Source organism: Anopheles bellator, chromosome 1, assembly GCF_943735745.2.
Source record: "Anopheles bellator chromosome 1, idAnoBellAS_SP24_06.2, whole genome shotgun sequence".
Classification (NCBI taxonomy): domain Eukaryota; kingdom Metazoa; phylum Arthropoda; class Insecta; order Diptera; family Culicidae; genus Anopheles; species Anopheles bellator.
In genome coordinates, this window is record NC_071285.1 from 51,010,009 (window position 1) to 51,030,204 (window position 20,196).

At 52.8% G+C, this 20,196-nt stretch overlaps 1 protein-coding gene across 1 annotated transcript in view; it reads left to right on the plus strand.

Moving 5' to 3' along the window:
- Positions 1–20,196, plus strand: part of LOC131211011 (RNA-binding protein Musashi homolog Rbp6-like) — a 279,444-nt gene that overhangs the window by 95,825 nt on the left and 163,423 nt on the right. Inside the window, exon 2 of the mRNA XM_058204350.1 lies at positions 13,974–14,066. Within this exon, the coding sequence (XP_058060333.1) occupies positions 13,974–14,066 (93 nt within the window). The remainder of the gene's footprint in view (positions 1–13,973; positions 14,067–20,196) is intronic.

A 20,196-nucleotide genomic window follows, 5' to 3' on the forward strand; every position in this document is an offset into this window, starting at 1 on the left:
GACGATCGTCGAGGCAAGATAAAGCCCGTGCGGGATGTGGCTGTGTGCGTAGAGTGACTGTGAAGCGGCAGCGGCGAAAGCATTTCGTTGTTCGGCTGTCAGCTGGTTTTACATGCGTAGCCCGGCCACTATCGGGCACCACCTACCCACCACCCGTGAGGTGGAGGGGATTTAAGGCTGGCGGTTTATTTAAAACCATCATCCTGATATCAGGCAGCTGGCGGAGCGGGCGGAACGTGTAATGGTGGCGATAAGTCCGGGAGTCAGATTTCCCGGTTTTAAAATGTGTGTGGCATAAAATCATTAACGAAACGCCCTGGCCTCGGCGGTAGGTCCGAGGTGGCCAGCCTATGCTCCACTATCCTACATCCGCCTCCCTGTGGGACGTGAGTGATCGGTGTCACCATTCTGGTGTCAAGTTTATCAAACACAATACTCAACAATTCGAAGCAAATGATGTGTTGCTAAAGCATTTTTCTAAAGGCTCTTTATTTTGTTAAATAGATTCAGTTTTTTAAAGAATGGTTACTTCGAAACAATTCATCATTTTTAATTGTTCAATTATTTGAGTCCTTCGGTTATTATATTTTTTAATTTGAATTTCATGTCGATTTGAGTGCGTTTAAATTTGGACCGATTTTTGTTCGCTTTCTTTCATTTCCTTAATTTACTTATCAAAGATATTCAATTAGGATGTTGGTTGTTTTCGTTGAATTTTCGTTGAGAGTATTTCCTCGATTAATACTTTCTTGTCAATTAGCGCCAACTGCAAGTCCGGGAGCACCTTTCACAATCCCAAAGCCCGATTCCACTTAACTCGAAGAACACCATTCGATGAACCCTTAAAAAGCACACCTTAAGCTTGCCCAAGACCACGACCAACGGCACGACCAGCCGTGGCCCTCGGCTGGGGTCCATTTTTCTTGCCCTTTCAGGACGATTCCGTGATTCACAGCCATCTGGCCGACTTTTGCCACCCAACGGCCCCCTCAGACCTCGCCAGCCCGTTCACCTTTGGTGTGGAAAATTTAAAACCAAAACCGTCCGACGGCGACTGGCGACGAGCTCATTTCGCTGAATACATATTATGCTCGGCTAATATTTGCCCAGAATTTATGTCTAATTTTATTTGCTTATGCACAGGCCCTCTCTCTCTCTCTCTCTCGATCGTTCGCCCCGCGGGTGGCCTCCGTTCCCCCGGTCACCACCACTGGGAAGGGAGTAACCGGAGGGCTTCACCGGAGGCACGGAGTGTCGTATTTTATGTGTGGCCCTTCGTTCGCACACACGTTGCCGCTGTTGTTGTCGCCGTCGTCGTCTTTTGCGGCACTGACTGTAATTTAGCATCACCCCGGGCCGGCTCGAGGACGAAGGCGCTGTGGGCTGGCGCTTGACGTGCGCTTTATGGGCGCACCGCACAATGGCCGGAGTGGAGCCGTACCGAGGCCGTGCCTTTTTATAGCCCTTTTCGCGGGTGGCGGCAGGGGATGTTGTTGTTTTTATTAGAAATAAATAATAGTAAATTTATGCCCAAATTACTCATCATGATGAACACATTGGCGAAATTTCCGCTTGCCATCCATCGCGCGCACCCGTCACGGGGCGCGCGCACTCGAACGATGGCGGCGGAGGGTTAAATGTACCGGCAGAAGGCTGCGCGGCCAGGACGTCGTGGCTGCAGCACACCAGTCGGGTAGGTGGTGGTGGTGTAGCAGCTGCGAACGCGCCAAGAACAATATCAAGCCCGAGCCCGTGCCCGCCGGTAAGTGGGTATTAGGAACAAAAGTGCTAAGACTTGTTCTAAAATATGCTGACGGGCGTCCGGTGGGGTGGCGAGAATCACGAGCTTCCGCCGGAGCCTCCGCCATGGCTGCCGTGCCGTGCCGTGCATGTGAAGTATGCTTTCTTCTTATGGCATCGTGAAATTCGCTAAATTAATTTAATGTCGAGTGCATGGCCACGCGCACCGTGTGTATGTGCCTGCGAGTGAGTCGTCGTCCTGTACGTCGTCGTCATCGTTATCCGCCCGGGCCGGCGGAAGTCGGAACGATGTTGTCGATGTGCTGCCGAGAGCCGCCAGCGAGCGACGTGCAGCCAACCGGAAGACAGCACAAAGAACAGGACGGCAGGAAAAACCGAAGAATGTAGTAGCAGAAAGTAAAGTAATACAATGTTTGGAGACTTCCCTTTTTTGGGGGGCGCAGGACACACACGCGCGTCCCGGAAGCTTACTTCCATGGGGACTCGGGCTGGGCGAGGCGAGACGGTTATGATAACCTATCGTCTGCCTAAGAAGATTGACTAGCGTCTCGGGCGAAAAATGTCCCGTCATCGCAGGTGGAACTGGTGGTGCTGCGAGAGGGCGGATCTCCGGCCCACAATGTCTTATGATAAACGTCACATCGGGGCCTTCACCACTCAGCACGTAGCCGGCGATGATGTATCTAACGATAATGGTTGTGTTTTCTTTTTCCTTCTTCGGTGGAGTGCCCGCTTAGCGCTTCGTTGATTGACAGAGCTGGTCCAGGAATCAGTCAGGAGTCGGGCATGCCCCGCGCGGCATGCCTGCTGGCGTCTAATGATGAACTGATTTCTTCCTAATCATGCCAATTTGCCGATGCCACTGTAATTGTCCGCACTCGCGTGTGCGTGTCACATCTTGGCAGGGATGCCACACGCGCATGGTCGGTGCTCCCGAAAACATAACCTTCGCACGTTTCGGTCCACTTTGGGCGAGACCCACAAAGGTGACGACGTTGGCCGCCGGCTGGCCGGCCATGACGTGTGCCGCACACCGCCAAATAATTTGATGCCAAATTCAAATTTGAAATTTAAATATGTAACTCAGGCGCGAACTTGAGCCGCGAGCCGTGAAAATTTCGCGTCACGCTCCGGCGGGCGCGAATATTAACGAGAGCCCGAGACACCCGTGCTCCGCTAAATGCCCCGGGTGGGCTTGGGTCGGGTTGGAATTATGCTAAGCGCGCGACACTCACAGCTGGTGCCGCAGGCGGCGACGGCAGGGCACGTGCTGTTTGGTCAACCGAAAAGTGTCTCCCCGATTCCGGGTTTTGACGAAGGATTTACCTTTCCGGGGACGGACGAGTTAATTGTGAGTTGATTAAAAATGTCCCCTCCGGCATGCGTGCTGTCAGTCAGAGTGCCGTTGAGGAGTGTGCATTTAAAGTATTTCCGATGTTATTTCAAAAGCTTCCGTTGAACTCATCGGAAAGTTTCAATAAGTTCCACCGCGAACACTGCGTCGCAATCGCTCAGCACACAGAGCCTTTTAAAGGACCGTTCCGTGCATCGGTCACCGGCACGGACAACGTTCGACCGTGGGCTTCCGTCACACCGTTCGGTGCTGATCCCGTGCCGTGGCACTCGAATTTCCCGCGCACGCAAGGAGCAAAAATCAAAACCCGATCCCCGTTGCTGTGGCTGCGCCTGAAGGTATGCAGTGCACCGAACACCGCAAAGAAAGGCCACCCGAAAGCGTGCAACGTGAACGTCGCGCAATATGAACCCACTACTAGCGAGCTCCCGATGCCGGATGGTGCCATGGCAGCTGGATGGTTTGCCCCGCGTGCCTTTGTGCGTTCATGGTGGGCCACAATGACCAACGCGGGCGACCGACTTCGGTTGCCGAATTTGCGACGGAAAAGGTGCGCGGTGGCGGTGTACTGTTACTGCTGTGCCATCGTGGGCCAACGCATATTTGTCGCCGACTGCAATTGCCGCATGCCGAACGCATCGTTCGACCACCGCCGATTTTGGTGCATAATTTATTTGGCACAACCGGGCCGTGGCTCAACCGCACCGCGTGAGTTGGTCGTCCATTCGGCGTCGGGCTGGAAATTTGGAAATTTAAATTCAGTTTCCGCCAAAAGCCAAAGCCGGGGTCCGGTCGGCTGATGATGATGATGGTGATGGCGTTGATGCACTAAGCGAAACTATGCCCCGTCACTTGACGCGCCATATGAGACGCGCCTGTGCTGCGGCCGGATTCCACCGGCCCACGGACCCACGCGAACGCAGGATGTGCGTGCGCGATGTGATTGAGCGATGCAATAGCGGGTACGTTATTGTGCACGTCCCCACCCCGCCACGAAACTGAGGCCCCCAACGCAGTTTGCGCCTGCTGCGTATGCAGTGCGCCGAACACCACCCGCCTGAAAGCTATGCCGAGCGTTCCGTGCGTGCGGAATGAGATATTTTGTTATTTATTATTAGTATTCAGCGCGTATGAATTTTCATACAATTTCAATTTTGTTATGATTGGAAAATATGTTAATTTAAATATTTTATGTGCCCCACCATATTTATTTTGCGTCCCGCTGCGTGCTGGTGCCGCGCACCCTCAGCACCGTCCGCGGCCCTGGTACGCGCATTTCAGCCGTGACCGCAAAAGCGTCGATAGTGTGCGGTCCGCGTGCTGCCCTCCGGAAAGTGTCCGGTGGTCGGTTCAAGCGAGTTCTGATGATGTTCTGCTCACCAACCCGAGCCCCGAGTTCGACCTTTCAACCTTTCCCGCCACCCAGGGTGGTGCCGCGAGAAAAAGGGAGCAACTTCCGAAACCGGCAGACCGAATCGGCCTGGCTCCCTTCGAACCAGCAGCGCCCGCACCAGCATTACTCATTCATTTCGCGATAATTTATTGATGAAAATTTCGATTTTTATATCGTTTTAACGGAAGCGTTGTTCGCTTTGGTGGCGCTGGTGGTGGTTCCGATGCTGCCCGGGAACCCCGGGGCGCATAAAATATTCCTGTTGCTTGTTTGGGGAGCGGATTTTTTCCCCGTTTGATTCGCTCCGATTTTTTTTTTTGGGACCCACCGTTCTGCAATCCGCAGCACTCCGTTTACGCCGGCCGTTCGTCGGAAGGGTAATTTACGAAACAGAGCGATCGAATTATTATTTTCGCCGGCACAGCGATTCGTATCGCCCGGCGCCCCGGCAGATGTTGATTGGCTTTAATACGATCGAACCGGCGTGTGTGGGTGCGACCGTGATTGAAACTCTTTACCACATTTAATACCGCCTCTGTTTTGAAGTCCCTGGCGTACACCCCGTACACACGACTGAATGAGGTTATTTATTAATATTTTTACGACACTGTCGGCCCCGAGTTCGATCGTTCCCCGTTCCAGTGCGCTCGGGGACAGATTCGCGGCAGGCGAACGAAAAAATGTGAACTCAATCGTTTCATCAAATTAACAAGCGGAAAATTGATACACGGCAAACCACGGCCGGTCCACGGTGGTGTAATTGTAAGTAAAAATACGTCGCAATATTATGCCACACGGGCGGCTTTTGGACGGAGGGCTTATTTTCGGATCATTTTTGTGTGTTTGTCAAATGTCCGGAGTGAAATCCGGGTCGCAAACCGCACCGGTTGGTTGACCATCGAGAGCCGGTCGGGCGGAATGTGAGAAAAGTGGTGAAACAGTCCCCTCCGGGAGGAAACAGTCGCCAGCGTGAGTGAGGTACGTGATCAAACTGTGCCGCTAAACTCCGGCGCGAAATCCACATTCCAAAGGGTTTCCGCGGTCGTTGGCACTTTACGGTCGGAGCTTAACGCTCAGGAGTCCGCCCGCCACTCGAAAGGAAAAGCCCGGAAAATCAATGATGCTCTTAAAGGCGGCACTCGACGGAAAAGTCGCTCCGTGGTGTACTTCATTTTCCCAAATGAACTTCAAGTGGCTGGCCTGGCCTCCTTAAAGAACGGGACCTCGGGTGAAAAGTGAAAAGCCTTCACGGAAAGAATAGTGTGGCGGCGCACTTGAGGCGGCGAAAGAAAAGCCCGACCGGATCATGACCTTAGCCGTCCCGTCCCCAGACCAAGACCTCCAGACGCTCGGCGAGCCATCGACCGGCGCGCACCACTAAAACAGACTTTCTTCTCGGCGAGAAGCGAGAGCCGAGCCGAGTCACCGTCTCCATTTCATCATCCGAATCCCCGAGAATGGTATTATTTTAAATACAATATGAATTTTCCCCTCCCGGTTCCCGGGTGGAAAACGGTGCAGTCACGGGGAAAAGCCGGTAGCTCCACCGTTGGTACGCCCGTCTTAAGTCCCCGTGCTGGGCTCCGGGGAGCTCGCGTTAAACGCAAGCAACGGCCACAATGGGACTCTTTCTTCGTGGGTTTTCCCACATTCCTTCAGGCACGTCTGTTCGTTCCGAGGCCGTGCGTGTCCCGTGGCGCACCGACCCGTGGAGCGTGGCAGTTTTCCGCGAAAATCCCACCAAACGGAAAGTGGAGAACCCCGAAAAAAGCTGCGTGATTTTCGATCTCCGACCGTCCGTCGACATTCGGGGCTCGGTCACGTCCCGGGCATTCCTCTCGGCACGGGACGTGGACTGGCCGCGTGCGGCGCGAAACGGAAAGCCGAGCACCCCTTGGAAAGCCTCGATTAAGTATTCATAAAGATATTTTTAAATTATTATTTTTCAATTTTACCCTTATAAAAACATCACATAACTATAAATAATCCATTCCGCGGGGCTCTCGGGCGCGGCCGTCGGTATCGGGTGTTGAATTGGCTTTTTATTCACCGCCTTTTTCATGAATATGTTAAGACGCCCCAGCCCCAGTGGCGACTAGTTCCCGTCCTAATGGCCGGCGTCCTTGGCGAGAAGCTCGGCATCATCTAAAGCCACCTGGCCGCTGCGCGATGGCCCCGTTGCATTATTTATCAGCCGGGTTTTCAATTCAATTACGGTGCAACCTAATATTCGAAGACAATCGAATTGGTTGCTGATTTTCCGCAGACCAGTTAACCGTCGTTTTTTTTTGCGGAACGTTTTAAAAACTAATTGGATTTGGGCTTTCGAAATTTGGGTTTTCTTCAATCAATTGGGACGTAAACTGGGGAAGTCCTTGGGATGGGTCGCAGCTGAAATTCGGTTTACTGCAAAAGTCAGGCACTTTCTTATCTTGGACGAAAATATCGTTTTCTGCGGAAGCTATGGTCGCCAAACTGGTAAATAGTCAATTCTGAAGCCTTGACAGCTGACAAGTTGACTCGGAGAGGCTAATGAGGAAAAGCCAGACTTGAGGTTACTATTATCATTATTTATTATAACAAAACGGACAGAGCCACCAGACTTAAGGTTAAGGTTCTCAAGACACCGGGGGACTTGGTCGTGGAACGAAAAGATACTCTGATGAGATTCTTGGCTCGCGAAACTGAATCAGCTGTATGATTGCTTGCAAGGGCACTGTGTTAAAATGATCTTAGAATGAAAACTACTCTGCTTGGAATGTGACCAACCCCACTACGTCCGAGATGTCAACGAGTACCGCCAGCAACTGACAGACAGTCTGCGAAAGGAAAACAGCGACACTCGTTCATTTATTCATGTGCCTTCCCCACGAAAATGTGCGCTACAAATGCGCAAATCATTCCAAAATGTAACACCGCTTCCAAACGGTTGGCCTGTTATTTGGTTTACCTGCGTGATCCCTGAGAGGAACTTGCAACAGCAGCAGCAGCGCAGGACACTCGGGGGCCAGAGTGTCAACGTGTGGAAACTTCGTGTGGCTGTCAACAGCAGCCGGTGCGCTGAAAGCTGTCGGAACGGGGCATCCTTGGAAGGTGGACGGTAGACGGTGGGCAGACGGTTAAGCAACCCGCTCTTATGACCGGGCCGCTGTCGCACGGTCGCTGTCGAAGATGGCAAATGGAGGCAAACATTGCCACGTGTGCCGGCGCATACACGGGCGCATTCCGGGAGTCGCTTTTTTGGCATGCAGCACACGTGCAGGCAAAAAGAGTAAGGACGCCTACACACACCCACACACACCGAGGGGCACACACATACATACACACGCCATGAGGCACAACTATTTCGCCATACATATGTAAATGAAAAAGAGTTGCACTCCGTTTCCTTACAGTTCTTGGCTTTGCGAAAGCGAACCGGCGTGTCCTTTTCGGAGTATGACGAGCTCTCTCTCTCTCTCTCGCTCTCCTATTCTTTCTTTCTGTCTGTTCCTCTGGCACTAAAGGAACGGCCGGTCAGCCGATCCTCGGCTGGGGCACACTCTGGTTGGGAATAAAGTTTTATCTTTCAACCCTTTTCGCAGCGCGCTTCCAGAGTGTCCAATCGAAGGCCGGTTCGGTCAAGTTTCGGTCTCACTTACACCCGCAAGCTGGCCACACAAGCTGGCTGCCCCGCCCGCTGCTTGACCGGGCCGGACCGAGCTTCTGGGAGGGGAGCGAGCAGTTGGAAATTGGATTGTTTGTTGCTTGTCGAGAAACTTGGCCCTTGCCCGAGGCCCTTACCGAGGGCTGAAGGATATTTGGAAACTTTACTCAAATTTCGCCACCATCCCCAACGGGGCCCTCGGCCCCGCTCTCTGGCCACCCACCGAACGCACCACATTACACACTCAGCGCACGTTTCCGGAGAGGGTCCGGAGGGTTTGCTGGTCCCACGCCTGGCATGATGATGGGGCATTCGTTATAGTATGCAAATCTAGTCCGGCCGTTGCAACTGCTCCTGCTCCAGCTCCGGCCCGGCGCGTGGCGCGTGTGTTGGTGCGCACTTGGGGATTTGGGTGAATTGGTTCCCGGTTCCCGGTTCCCTGGCCCGCCCACCGGACGGAATCCAATATTGATTTTGGGAACGAGATCGAGAATAAATTGTGGCCGAACCGAAGAATGTCCTCGGCGTCCGAAGAAGCTTCTGCAGGGTGCGCGTCGCGGCGAAGGGTGGGGCGACACGCACATTGCTTTCGTGGCCGTGGCTTGTCTTCGGTGTGATTCATTTGCTTCAATTATTCCGCCATTAAACGTGTTTTCGAACGCCGTTGGCGGGCCGACGGGTACCGGAATCGACGAGCGCGCCCGGAAAGGGAAGCCGGTGTTGTTTTGCTTCCGTGGTGTGGAACATCTACGAAATCCTAGTTTTCTTTCCGCCTCACGGAAGACCGCGAAAGGTGGGCCCCGTTTGCTGATTTCGCTCACGTTTTCGTACGCGGAATGAAATTAAAATTAAATTACATTTAAAAAATCTGTTCCACCGCGCACCGGAAGCACCGTGACCGCCGGTGCGGAGGTGCAAATCTCTGTGCAATAGACAGAGCCGTTGCCTCTTCCGGTGCTCCGGTGCTCGCCTGCTGTCCCGTTTTACGGTCTCGCTGGCACGGAAAATATGTGCCGGGATTTTGGGCGCCTCACACAGCTGGAGCTCTTCGCTCTTTTAATCTCATCTTACGGTGATTTATGGATTTGGCTTTGATTTTTGGTTGGCGAGCAGCGGAACTAACTAATGATGCTTTATCTCTCGCTCTCCCCCTCTCGCTTGCTCTCTATCTCTGCGGGGGCTTAGCAATCTAATGGCGAGAAATGTTTAATCAAATCTGCCCACAGCAATCATTATTAAAAATTTAAACATTCCTCAAGGACCTTAACGGCAAAGGTGATCGAAGGATGGCCGCTCGCGGACGTGGTGTTCATTTTTTGCCCCAAAACACATGAAAAAGTGCAGCACGCCACTCCATTGCGATAAACGTCCGTCAATCTAATAAATCATGGCGTCCGCTTGCGGGGCACCCACTTAGTCGGCAATCAGTCAAGTGCATCCTGCGGGCCCTCGGGGCTGCAATGTAACATTCATGCGACTCCGGTGATCCATTTGGTGCGCACATCCTTCGGGCCGACCACCGAACCGTTTCGTCAATCAGCGTCGGCTAATTTGCTTTTCGATCTTCCGCCCCCTGGGAGGGGGCGGATGGGTTTGGAAACTGGCCGGGGGGGCGGTGGCGAAATCAACGGTCAGCTGATTACATGGTGCAAGGGTATTAATAAAATAATGTGATAATACAGTAATGAATTAATCAAACATGGAATTGAATTCCGGTGTCTCCGGTTTGGCCCCACTCAGCACACTTTGCGCGGCGGAGCAGAGAACACACGCAGAGAAGGTGATCGCCGAAGAGCCGAGATCCGCCTAATTGCCGGGAGCAATTTTCCGATTGATCCAGCGCCAGCCAGCAAATTGCCCGAGCGGGCCGAGGCCCGTAAGCATAAGGCACGAAATTTAATTACCACCTACGAAATGGGAGTGTTCGACACAGATGGGCCACTTCGCCCCACCCGTTGGACACCTTTGGGAGTTCGCGACCTCGTCCTCGGCGCGGTGCTTAGGCCATCGCAATGTTTGTGCATGGCCCACGGGCCCCGCTGCGACAGCGAGCGCTCCGGAGGGAAAACTTCGCTGGTTGATTGAAAATTGCTCTAACAACTTGATTTGCTAAATGTGCGCTGTCTGCGTTCCCCCTCGGGGTAGAGGGAGCTTTATGCGCCGCCAATGGCCGGATGGCTCGGTGGGTGATGCGTGTGTGCTTGTGATAGTTGGTGGATAATGTTGACCGGACCATGTTGACCGAGGAACAAGCACAGCGGCGTCGTTTTTTTCCTCTCTCTCTCTCAATTACCAACTTCATCAGAAGGGCCCTAGTGAATCAGGCATTGGAGAAAAAAATGGTTCCCCAAACGCCCGCTAATAAGTGAACTACATTCAAATGAGTTCAATCCAATTTGTGTGCCAAATAATGGAATTGGCTCACCCATCATGAAGGATGTTTGTGCAATGTCTCTTATGCACTGATGCAAAGAATTTAATGTCCTCTCTGCTCAGTTGGTGTTAAAATATTTCAAAATATTTATGTAATCAAATATTTATGTTAAAACTTATGGCCACAGCCAAAAATAGTTCTTTCGAAGGACAATTTACGATCGAAATCTTTACATCTCTTAAGCGTACGAGGAAGAACCACAGTTTGGCTTAGTTGAATCTGATGGACTTTATGCGCTCGCGATAATTCAAATCGAGAACCGCAAAATGTGAACGCAAAATTATTAGATAGTATTAGATAATACAGTACTAGATTAGAAGCCTATTTTCGCAACAGATTTTCAGACGATCAGACACTTTGTCTTGATTTGTTTATCACATGGATAACAGAATAAAAAAGTTACTATGAAGGTACTGATCACTCCTAACATCGGTGTGTTAGAGCCGATTCAACTTACAAGCCTACTTACTTACAAAAAAAAAAAAAAAAAAAAACTTACAAGCCATAGACAGGCATTCAATTGGCCCAGTCTCATGCTAAATTCCACTAAATATTGCCTTGAAGTCAGTTAGAACTACTTCGAAAACTGTACTCTTGTGGACATTCAAGATTGAACAGCACGAAAGTTTTATTCCGCGAAAAACCTGTATCGTTGAAAGAAAGCAAACAAATCGTCGGCCAGATTGGTTCGCAAATGCTTGAAGGTGAAGTTGAAAATGGGACCAGTGCAGTTCAAACTTTCGACGACCCGGCGCCCGCGTTTCTGATAGGCTCGAAATGCTGTCTAGCGAACGAATGACATAAACTTCCGTGCCATCCCTTTGCAAAGCTTCAATTTTCTTCGGAAAATTTGACTAACCTTATTTTCTCGAACGCGAAGGGCTTTCGGGCCTCGGAAGCCCTTAAGACCGGGCGCTCCAGTTAAGCAGCGTCAACCGACCGAAGTTTACGGCACGGCAAACCAGGGAACCAATTTCGATCGGAACTTTCGGAAGAGAGAGAGAGAGAGCGCGCGTTTCGGAACACAAAAGTACAACCACCATTTGGCAAAGTGATTCCACGAAGGCCAATACAGTAAAAACGGAAGTCGATTTCGGCGACTTGTTTTTGCTTTCCCAATGGCAGCATTTGTGCTCTGCCGCTTAGTGGTCGTCGTCGCCGCGGAAGACGCCGACGGCGACGTGTCCTCCCCGGCCGGTGTACTGGCGTCGTGCGAAAAGGCACACATGTTGTTCCACCCGTGTTTTGGGAGGGGGTGTTCCACTCACACTTCCAAGTGTCACTTGCGAGTCAGTGTCCGAGAACCCGCGCGCCGAGTGACAGCTGTTCCCATCCATCGATTGGCCCGGTCCTGGGCCCGAAACTAAATAAAGCGAACCGGTGAACCTCCCCCAACTCCAATTTGTACATGAATAATTCAGACCCCAGGAACGGGGAAGGGTGGCCACCGCTGCCCGCCACTGGCACAACCGCCCCTCGCCGGGGCCATTCAATATTGATAATTTTGTTGGCAAAGTTCTCATTTCTTTTTATTAGCAATTCGGAATCGCTTGCCGAAGCGTCGCGCACTCCGCCGTCGTCAGGAGTCTCTTTCACTCAGCTCCCCAACTCCCGGATGCGGCCATTAGGTGAACTCGTGGCCCCCCGGTACAGCGAAAAGAAACTTTATTCGTTTCTAATTCCCTTTCATTTCTCGGTTGACGATTTTTCTTGCTCGCGTCGATCTTCGCGACGGCGCGCACGTGTCCGCGGCTGTGTCCTAAACAACGCTCCTGGCCCACCGATGTCCTGGTGGGGGCTGGTCGGCCAATCACTGTTCGCTGGTGTGGCTAGCAAGTGTGAAATAAAACGCCTGTCTCGAATCGACTTCCGGTTCTCGGAGGACCGAGTGTCCTTCGTGCTGGGCCGGGTGTGTGTGGAAGGGCTGCTAAATGCTGCTGAAGCTGAAGGGCGGCTAAATTCTTTCCGATTCGATCAACAATGGAGTATTCGAGCAGTTTCGCTGTGTCTCTTCGTGTCACAGGATTCGCTCAGTGAAAACCCCGGTCCTAATCGTGGCCAGCGGTGGGGTTAATATTTTCCGGCATCGTAGACGCTTGTCCAAGAAAGGACGCTGGGAACTCCGAGGGGGCCGCCGCGGTCCAATGGGCTGAGCGGGCCATTTTCTTTACTCGCTCCCGTTAGCGGTTCCACTTTTCTCTGAGGGGCACGTCCGGCCCGGGGCAGGGGCCACCGCGGACACATCGTTCCCGTCATCGTCGTCGGGTCGGTCTGTCACGATTGTTCAATAAAAATATGGTGGTAGCATATATTTTACGTGCAGGAGGTGTTGAATAAAGTTGAGGGTAGAGCGAAAGACATTTTATGCCTCGCCGGAAATCCCCGAAACTTCGAAGACGCGAAGGAAATTTTGTTAAGCACATTAGGTGATCGACAGGAAATGTCGACATACAAATGTCAACTATGGCAAAAAAGGATGCCTGACAATGGCAACATCCATACATACTATGAGCACACAAAAGAAATCGCGCAAAAAATTAAAACGCTAGCCAGGCAGGGCTCCCGTACAAAATCTAAGCTCACTTCAGGTAAACTCGGATAGTTTTCAAACGCTTTGAGCCAAATTCACCTGCGAGTGTTGACATGCATCCAACGGGAAGCGGGAAGGGAAGCCGATCGTGTACGTTACCGGGAATCGAGATTGCCTGAAAAGGATGAGTAACGGGAAATGAAAAGAGAAGTCGATCGTTCGAAACAGAGGAATAACGGGAGGCGGGAAGGGAAGCCGATCGGACGTCATCTGGAAGTCCGATCCTCTGAAATGAGAAATGTCGAGAAATGAGAATGAAATGAGGCGTGGCGCCGGGACCTGCTAGTATCCAAATAAATATGCTGCCACCCGAAGGGGGCTTTTATGGGCTCTCCTTCTCTTTCTCTCTCTATCTCTCTCTTTGTTCCTATTTCTCTTTCTGTCTGTCTCTCGGTGCAATTGAAGATAATTTATAATCATTCCACCAGCCGTTCCACCCGTTAAGCCATAAATAACCTTCGGCAAATACGGTCCTCGGGCGCCCCGAAATCGTGCCATTTTGGTCCTCTGGGTCACGGAATGTCCTTCGCGGGCGCGCGTGCCAGAATGCCGTGACCAGGACTGGACTTTCGAGCGTACGGAGCGATTCTTCCGGACCGATCTTCACAATCATTTACTGACCATCAATCGTTTGGTGCCGATTTCCGGCTACCAAATTACGCTCCGTTTCATTAAGGAGTCCTTCTCTCTCTCTCTCGCTCTCTCTGTGCTGCTCGTGGCTTTGTTTCGCGCTTGAAAATTATACACCCTTTCTGATCCCCTTTTCCTCTCTCTCTCTCTCTCTCTCTCCGACAGATGGTGACGAGAACGAAGAAAATATTCGTTGGTGGGCTATCGGCGCCCACCACGCTGGAGGACGTGAAAAGCTACTTCGAACAATTTGGACCGGTAAGTACTACTCGGTGCGGGGTGGGTGAAGTAACGGCGCCAGTTCTTGGCGGCGCTTAGTGCCGCCGGCGCATCCGCGCGGCGCGAAATCCTTTCCACCGTGGAAAACTTTTCCACTTAAGCTTTAGTGCGGTTTTTGAGTTTCGAGTGTCCATCGGTGGCCATTTTCGGCTCGGGGGGCTTGGGCGGTTTCAACCGGCACATTCTTTCAATTTCTCGCCGCCTAAGACACTAGCCTAGTGGCCGAGGGGGGGTGGGGCTGATGATGGTCCCCCAAGCGCTTCCGGGACTTCGCGGGATAATTGCATCGGGGGCCGGGCCCGAGATCGAGATATTTTGTTGCCAGGCTCGGCTTCGATTGTGAGGCGCCACCAAGCAGGCCAGTTGACATAACCCCCCCGGCAGCATAACAAAAAAGTCCACCCTGTTCCCCAGCTTCAGGCGCGCGCACCGATCGTCCTGGCTCGCTTGCCCGGACAGAGTTATCCAATTGTCCAAACAAATTCCTGGGGCCATTTTAAGTTTCTCTTTTCCGAGCCGTTCCCGGCCCGGTGGAAAACTACACCCCTCCCCCCGCCACGTCACCCCGCTACCACCCGCCAGGGGTGCAGGTGTTGTGTGGCGTGTCGACACGGCGCGGAGGACTCGCCAAAAGTTAGTCATTCGCCGGCTTCGGCCAGCCGGGACTTGTTGTGGCTTTGCGTTTACTTTCTCCGGTCCTCCGGTCCGCGCGATGCCATCTCGGGGTTTTCTCATTTCCGTGGTCGTGGTCGCCAACACACATTACGCCGGCGGCTGTTTTCCGGCTTCACACCTGGCCCGGGCGGGCGCGAAGGCCAGAAGATAAACATAACCATGGCCGGGACGGCCATTGAACGAGCCGGCGAGTTCCGGCGAAAAAAGGCTAAAATCAAACAACCGGGCAAAAAGTCACATCCCTCTCTTTCTCTCTCTCTCTCTCTCTCCCTCTGGCTCTCGGGGGGATCGGTGCGGTGCGCGATCTTCCTGATCGCCGCGAGGCCGATGACAAAGTGCGGAAAACAGCTAATAGCGTTTAGGGGAACTAAAATTAAATTCATATCAGTTAGGGCCGAAACTTTTGGGCCCCTTGGGAGACGCACACACAAAGCAGGGCCATGGGTTTGCTTTAATCTGCAGCCGAGTGGCGGTTAATGTTGTTGCATTCAACGCTGCTCCGTCGGGTGCGGTGGAAAAGTTTTCACATTTTGCATGATTTTTTTTTTTCATTCGGAGGTTCTTCCACTCCAAGTGCTGGGCTGTTCATGTGGATGGCTGTGTTTTTTTTTTGTCGCTCTGTCCTCTGACCTTCTCGAGCGTTGCGCGCTCAACCAAATGGTAGGGTAATTTTGCAAATTCCCGTCCCGACCACCCCGATTTGCGCTGCGCTGCAAATGGTCCCGAAAATGCACAAGCCTTAAATGAACTGGAAATCCTCCGTAATGTGCACATACACAGGGGCGGACACCCGGGGAAGAAACGGGCCCAGCTGTCGCGCCAGCCAGCCAGCCAGCCACCGTACTCAATACAGTCAATCCGTACACGGTTTTGACATGCCACCGCCACCGAGGTGAGCCAGCCGGGTGAGCTCCTGGCCGTGGAAAATGGGCCAGGATCCCCACCGAAAACTAAGTCGCAACGAAATGGCAGCGGGTCGACGGGTGCGGCCACACACGCAACGAACGCCCGGGTCGTTAGGGACGGTCGTCCTCGTCGTCCTCGTCGTCGTCGGATGCCACCCTATTGCGCCACTTGTCAGGAGCAATCGAACGAAAAGTGCCATACTTTGCCGGCTTTGCATTTGCGAACCGGGCCAGATTCCGAGGACAATTGGAGTCGTGGATCGAAATCGAGAAACACTTGTTCGGCGCAGCATCTAGCGGCTAGTGATTCTTAGGTTGTTCCCGCTGCCGGCTGCTGTTTGTTTGCTCTGCTCAGCCCGTCCACCCCGCCAGGCGTCTTGTTGCGTGCATGTTTATGTTTTGTGGCCTCTCCTTCACTCCTGCACTGGTCTTTGTTTGGTTTTCCGAACCAACTTTGGACCAGGACTTTGGCTCCTTCCCGATGGGGATTGCAGCGCCGGATCATCATCAGCGACCACCCATGCACACCCATTCCGAGCGAACGGTTTGTCGATTCCTTTGGCCAGGATTCTTCGGAACACACACACATAACGTGCGCCACGAAAGGAGCGCCAGCACGTTAATGTACGGTCTGTCGGTCGCGTCAAATCGCAATCTCGCAATCGAACCCACCACGGTGCAGCACCGGGAGACCGGGCGGTCCTGGAGGACCGAGGAGCGCTCGCCGAGAGCGTGCTCGTTCCGTTGCACGGGATTAAACTCATGTGCAATTGATTTTCTCAATTTACACTCTATTTATCGCCGCTCGCTTCGCTTCGATTGATCCGCTTTTTCCCCCGGGTCAGCGACGACGTCGAGCTGCAGCATAAACCAACAATGCATGGGGCTGCGTGCTGCGGAACAGATTCTTGAGCCACCTTGGGCCACAATGGTCGGTTCTCGTGGGGCGGGTGGCCATATACTATTCGCTGCGGTTCGTCCCGCCCGCCAAATGTGCAGCAACGTGGATTCGAAAGCTGTAAGTTTTATAGGATTTTCATCACCAAACGGTACGCTCCATTGTGGGTTCAAATTTATGGTGGCGCAAGCGATTCCGAGACGGGCATGCAAATCGAGGCGTCGCTCATTTACGATTCGAAAAACCTCGCTTAACGAGGCCGGCGAAGAAAAGCCCAGCCACCCGGGAAGCAACAAAACACTCATTAATTACATCTGATCGGGTGCCTCTTCGTCGTTAATCCGTGCGCTGCAAGGAGCGCAAGGAAACCCCGGGGGTGATTGAATACGAGTTTTAATCGTGACTCACGACGAACCGGTTCCTGGGCTTTGCTCGAGCGTAACCCCCCGGCAGGCAGGTTCCGGTCACCGCGCTCGATTGAATCCTTTCTGGAAGGCTGGCTGGTGGTGGCGTTTATGTTGCCCGCAATCCATTCGTCGAAGCGATTCGTTAGCGATCCGCTTTTAAAACGCCACCGCCGCCGTCGACCGACACCACGAGTGCAACAATAGGCTAACAACAGGACCGCCGACGGAAGCGCGCCATGTGCATAAAAATGATTTGCATATCTCAACAAGTAACGAGCGTGCGGATTGGATTCGTAGCTAAGCAGCATTATGTTTCACATGGCTGTAAACATGGCGCTCAGGCCCCCCAGCGCCCGGGGCCACCCACCGCCCGGGCCACCCATGCTAATGTATGCAGATCGGTGAATGAGTTTTCTCCTCCAGCTAGCCAGCCAGCTAGCCAACCAAGGGCCGGGGCCGGAAGTCTCGCTACTCGCGTCGGATAGGAACTGGATCCGGGGCCGCGATTCCGGGCAGTCTTTTTAGCGGCGCGTGACACACGATGCGTCCCCGCAGCAGCATAGTACTGTGATAATGTGCGAAATAATTGCGCCGATTTGCGCCACCGCCGGCCGCAGCATAACATGTTAGTTCCGGGCCTTCGTTCTCCATGCGAGTTTTTGCGAAGCCAAAAATTCGGAAGCCACAAGACCAAGGCAGACGCTACGTCCGCCTTTTATTGCGGGGCCCCAAGGCCCGCCGGGAGTTTTCTGGGGTTCCGGGGCGCTGTTAACAATCCTTGCCGCAATGGATATGCTGACGGTCCGCAACGGCGCGCGCGTCTCGAAGGAAGCGATCGAACCGAAAGTTTTGCTTTGTAAGTCGTGTGCGTGTTTGGGAGGGAGGGCCACGTGCCGCAAAGGACCCACGCACCCCACACGGTCGCCCGCCTGTAGTTTCTTATTTTATTTTATTGAATCATTTTATTTGCATATATTATTGCACATTTGCGTCATGTGCTTGGCTCGATGAGCGGTTGCGATGCTTACATTCCGGCTCCTGCGGCTGCTGCTGCTGCTGCTGCTGGTGCTGCTGGTGCCTGTTGTGCTTCACATCACTGTTGCTCGGGGTGCTTGCCACACTCGAAACTATTGGCACCGATTGCTTTCGGTCCCGGGGCTCCCCGGTACCTTTCTTTTATGGGGCTTCAGGACGGTCGCAACGAGCCGGAGCATAGTGCAAACAGCATGTCGCTGCTGCTGCTGCGAACAAAGGACCCAGCAGCAGACCATCGGCAGTAAGCAGTGCGAGTCCCACGATGTGAAAGAACACACACACGACGTGGCCACACATGCTTTATAGCCACTTGTACATTATTCTTTCGATGGTTCTCGCTAGTTAGAGCCCGTCCTAGAGCTCGCTGCTGGTGCTCGTGCCCAGCACTTTTGGTGAATCTATTTTTATGAGACATAATTTTTCCCATCACTATACACGCGCGTCGGATGTCGGAACTGCTTCCGAGTGGATGAGCTGGAATGGAGCACAACACAGCATAAAACACATTGGCGCGGGGGATGCTGTCGAGAAATTTAACACGCCGAACCGAGAGCGATCTTTGTCTGGGAAGCGGTGTGCGCCATCGTTAAACAACGATCTTACGATAACGATCACTCGTATTAGTTGGTCTCGTGCTGATCTCGTTAGCGTTTACGCTCCAGAAATTTTAAGGCTTGAAGTTTACCTTTTAAAGTTGCGCTCAATTGCAACATATAAAACGGCCAAAAATCTGGGTAAATACCGTTAACAGATAAAAGGTGTTTGAGGCATTCCCAAAAAAAACGATAAACTCCGGTCTAAACATTACGCCAAATCGCGTCCGCAGCCACCCGCAAGCAATCGAATCGTGCAACTGGAATTCTGCGCTCGGGATTACAATGGCCAGCCAGCCAGCCAGCGCATACCAAATTTGCCGCTTCTTAAGCCGAAACCAAAGCAAACCCGAACGATCGAACACACACTTTCCGGATTAAAAACCGGGGATCCTTCGAAGCCCACCATTCGCAGCACCGTCCGAACGTTCGGCCAATGGGAAGTTAATATCGCGCACGGGGCGGGAAACAAAAGAAAACCCTTTCGCGGGAACCACACGCAGGAACCAGACCCGGACCTGGTTGCAATTCCGGGAATGCAGCACTGGTCAAATATTGGCTTTTTCCCGATATCCCGCGGGCGTGCGCGGCATGTGTACATAGAACGGAAGGAGGCGACAAAAAACCCGGACACCCATCGGGCCGAATGGTCTTTGCGTGGTTGCGGCCCGATAAATGGTATTAGTTCTCCATTTTCATTCATCTCGCTCGCCGATCGCGCCGTCAGCTGGCACCGTCGTCGATGCGATGGCGCTGATTTCCATTACCCGGTGGATTATCTTGTTGCAGCACCGGCTAAGCATACAGTGGCCGCCCGTGAGGGCTTTCCGGGCGTTTCGACTCGCTCGGGTTTCTTTTTCTTTTCTCCCCGGATCCCGGATATGCTAAGCAAAAGACGGCGGACAATGCGACGGATGCTGGCTGGCGGGGTACACGCTACGATTGAAATTAAAAATCAATATTTAAACATCAGGATAATTGATTTGGAGCTTCGGCTTACGGTCTCTGCGGGCTGATGATCCGGATCTGCACGAAGATGATTAAGTCGCGCTGGGGAAATGAAATACCCGTGAATCGGAGACGCACCGGATTGCCGGTTTGAATATTGTAACGAGACTGCGACGAGAGCGCTCGCAATCGTTTCGGGCAACTTACTCCTAAAATGTCTTCAAACAAATCTGGGGCCGTATTTGTCCCCGGTTTTGTTTGACGTCCTTTGATAAATCCGAAAAAAGCGAGATTTTCACTCCAACTCTCCAACGGCCGGACTGGAGTCGGAACGGCTAACCACATCCTTAAAAAGGATGCGGTCTCACATGAACCACGGTGCTGTCGGTTCTGCCGGTGGGCCCTGAGAAGATTAATATTTGACAGGTGGCCTACGACGACGACGGCGTCCCGTTGCGGCTTTCCCAAAACCGGTTTCGCCAATGACATAGGCAACCGGATGGTGGCGAAAACCGTCAGGCAAAGAAATTAAAAACCCACCCAGCCAAGTGGTGTCTGCTTCCGAGCTCGGTTCTTTGGAAGGGTGGCCCAAAAAACCCGGTCGCGGTCGCCAGCAGCATCAGCGCCGTACACAACCGGGCTTATGTT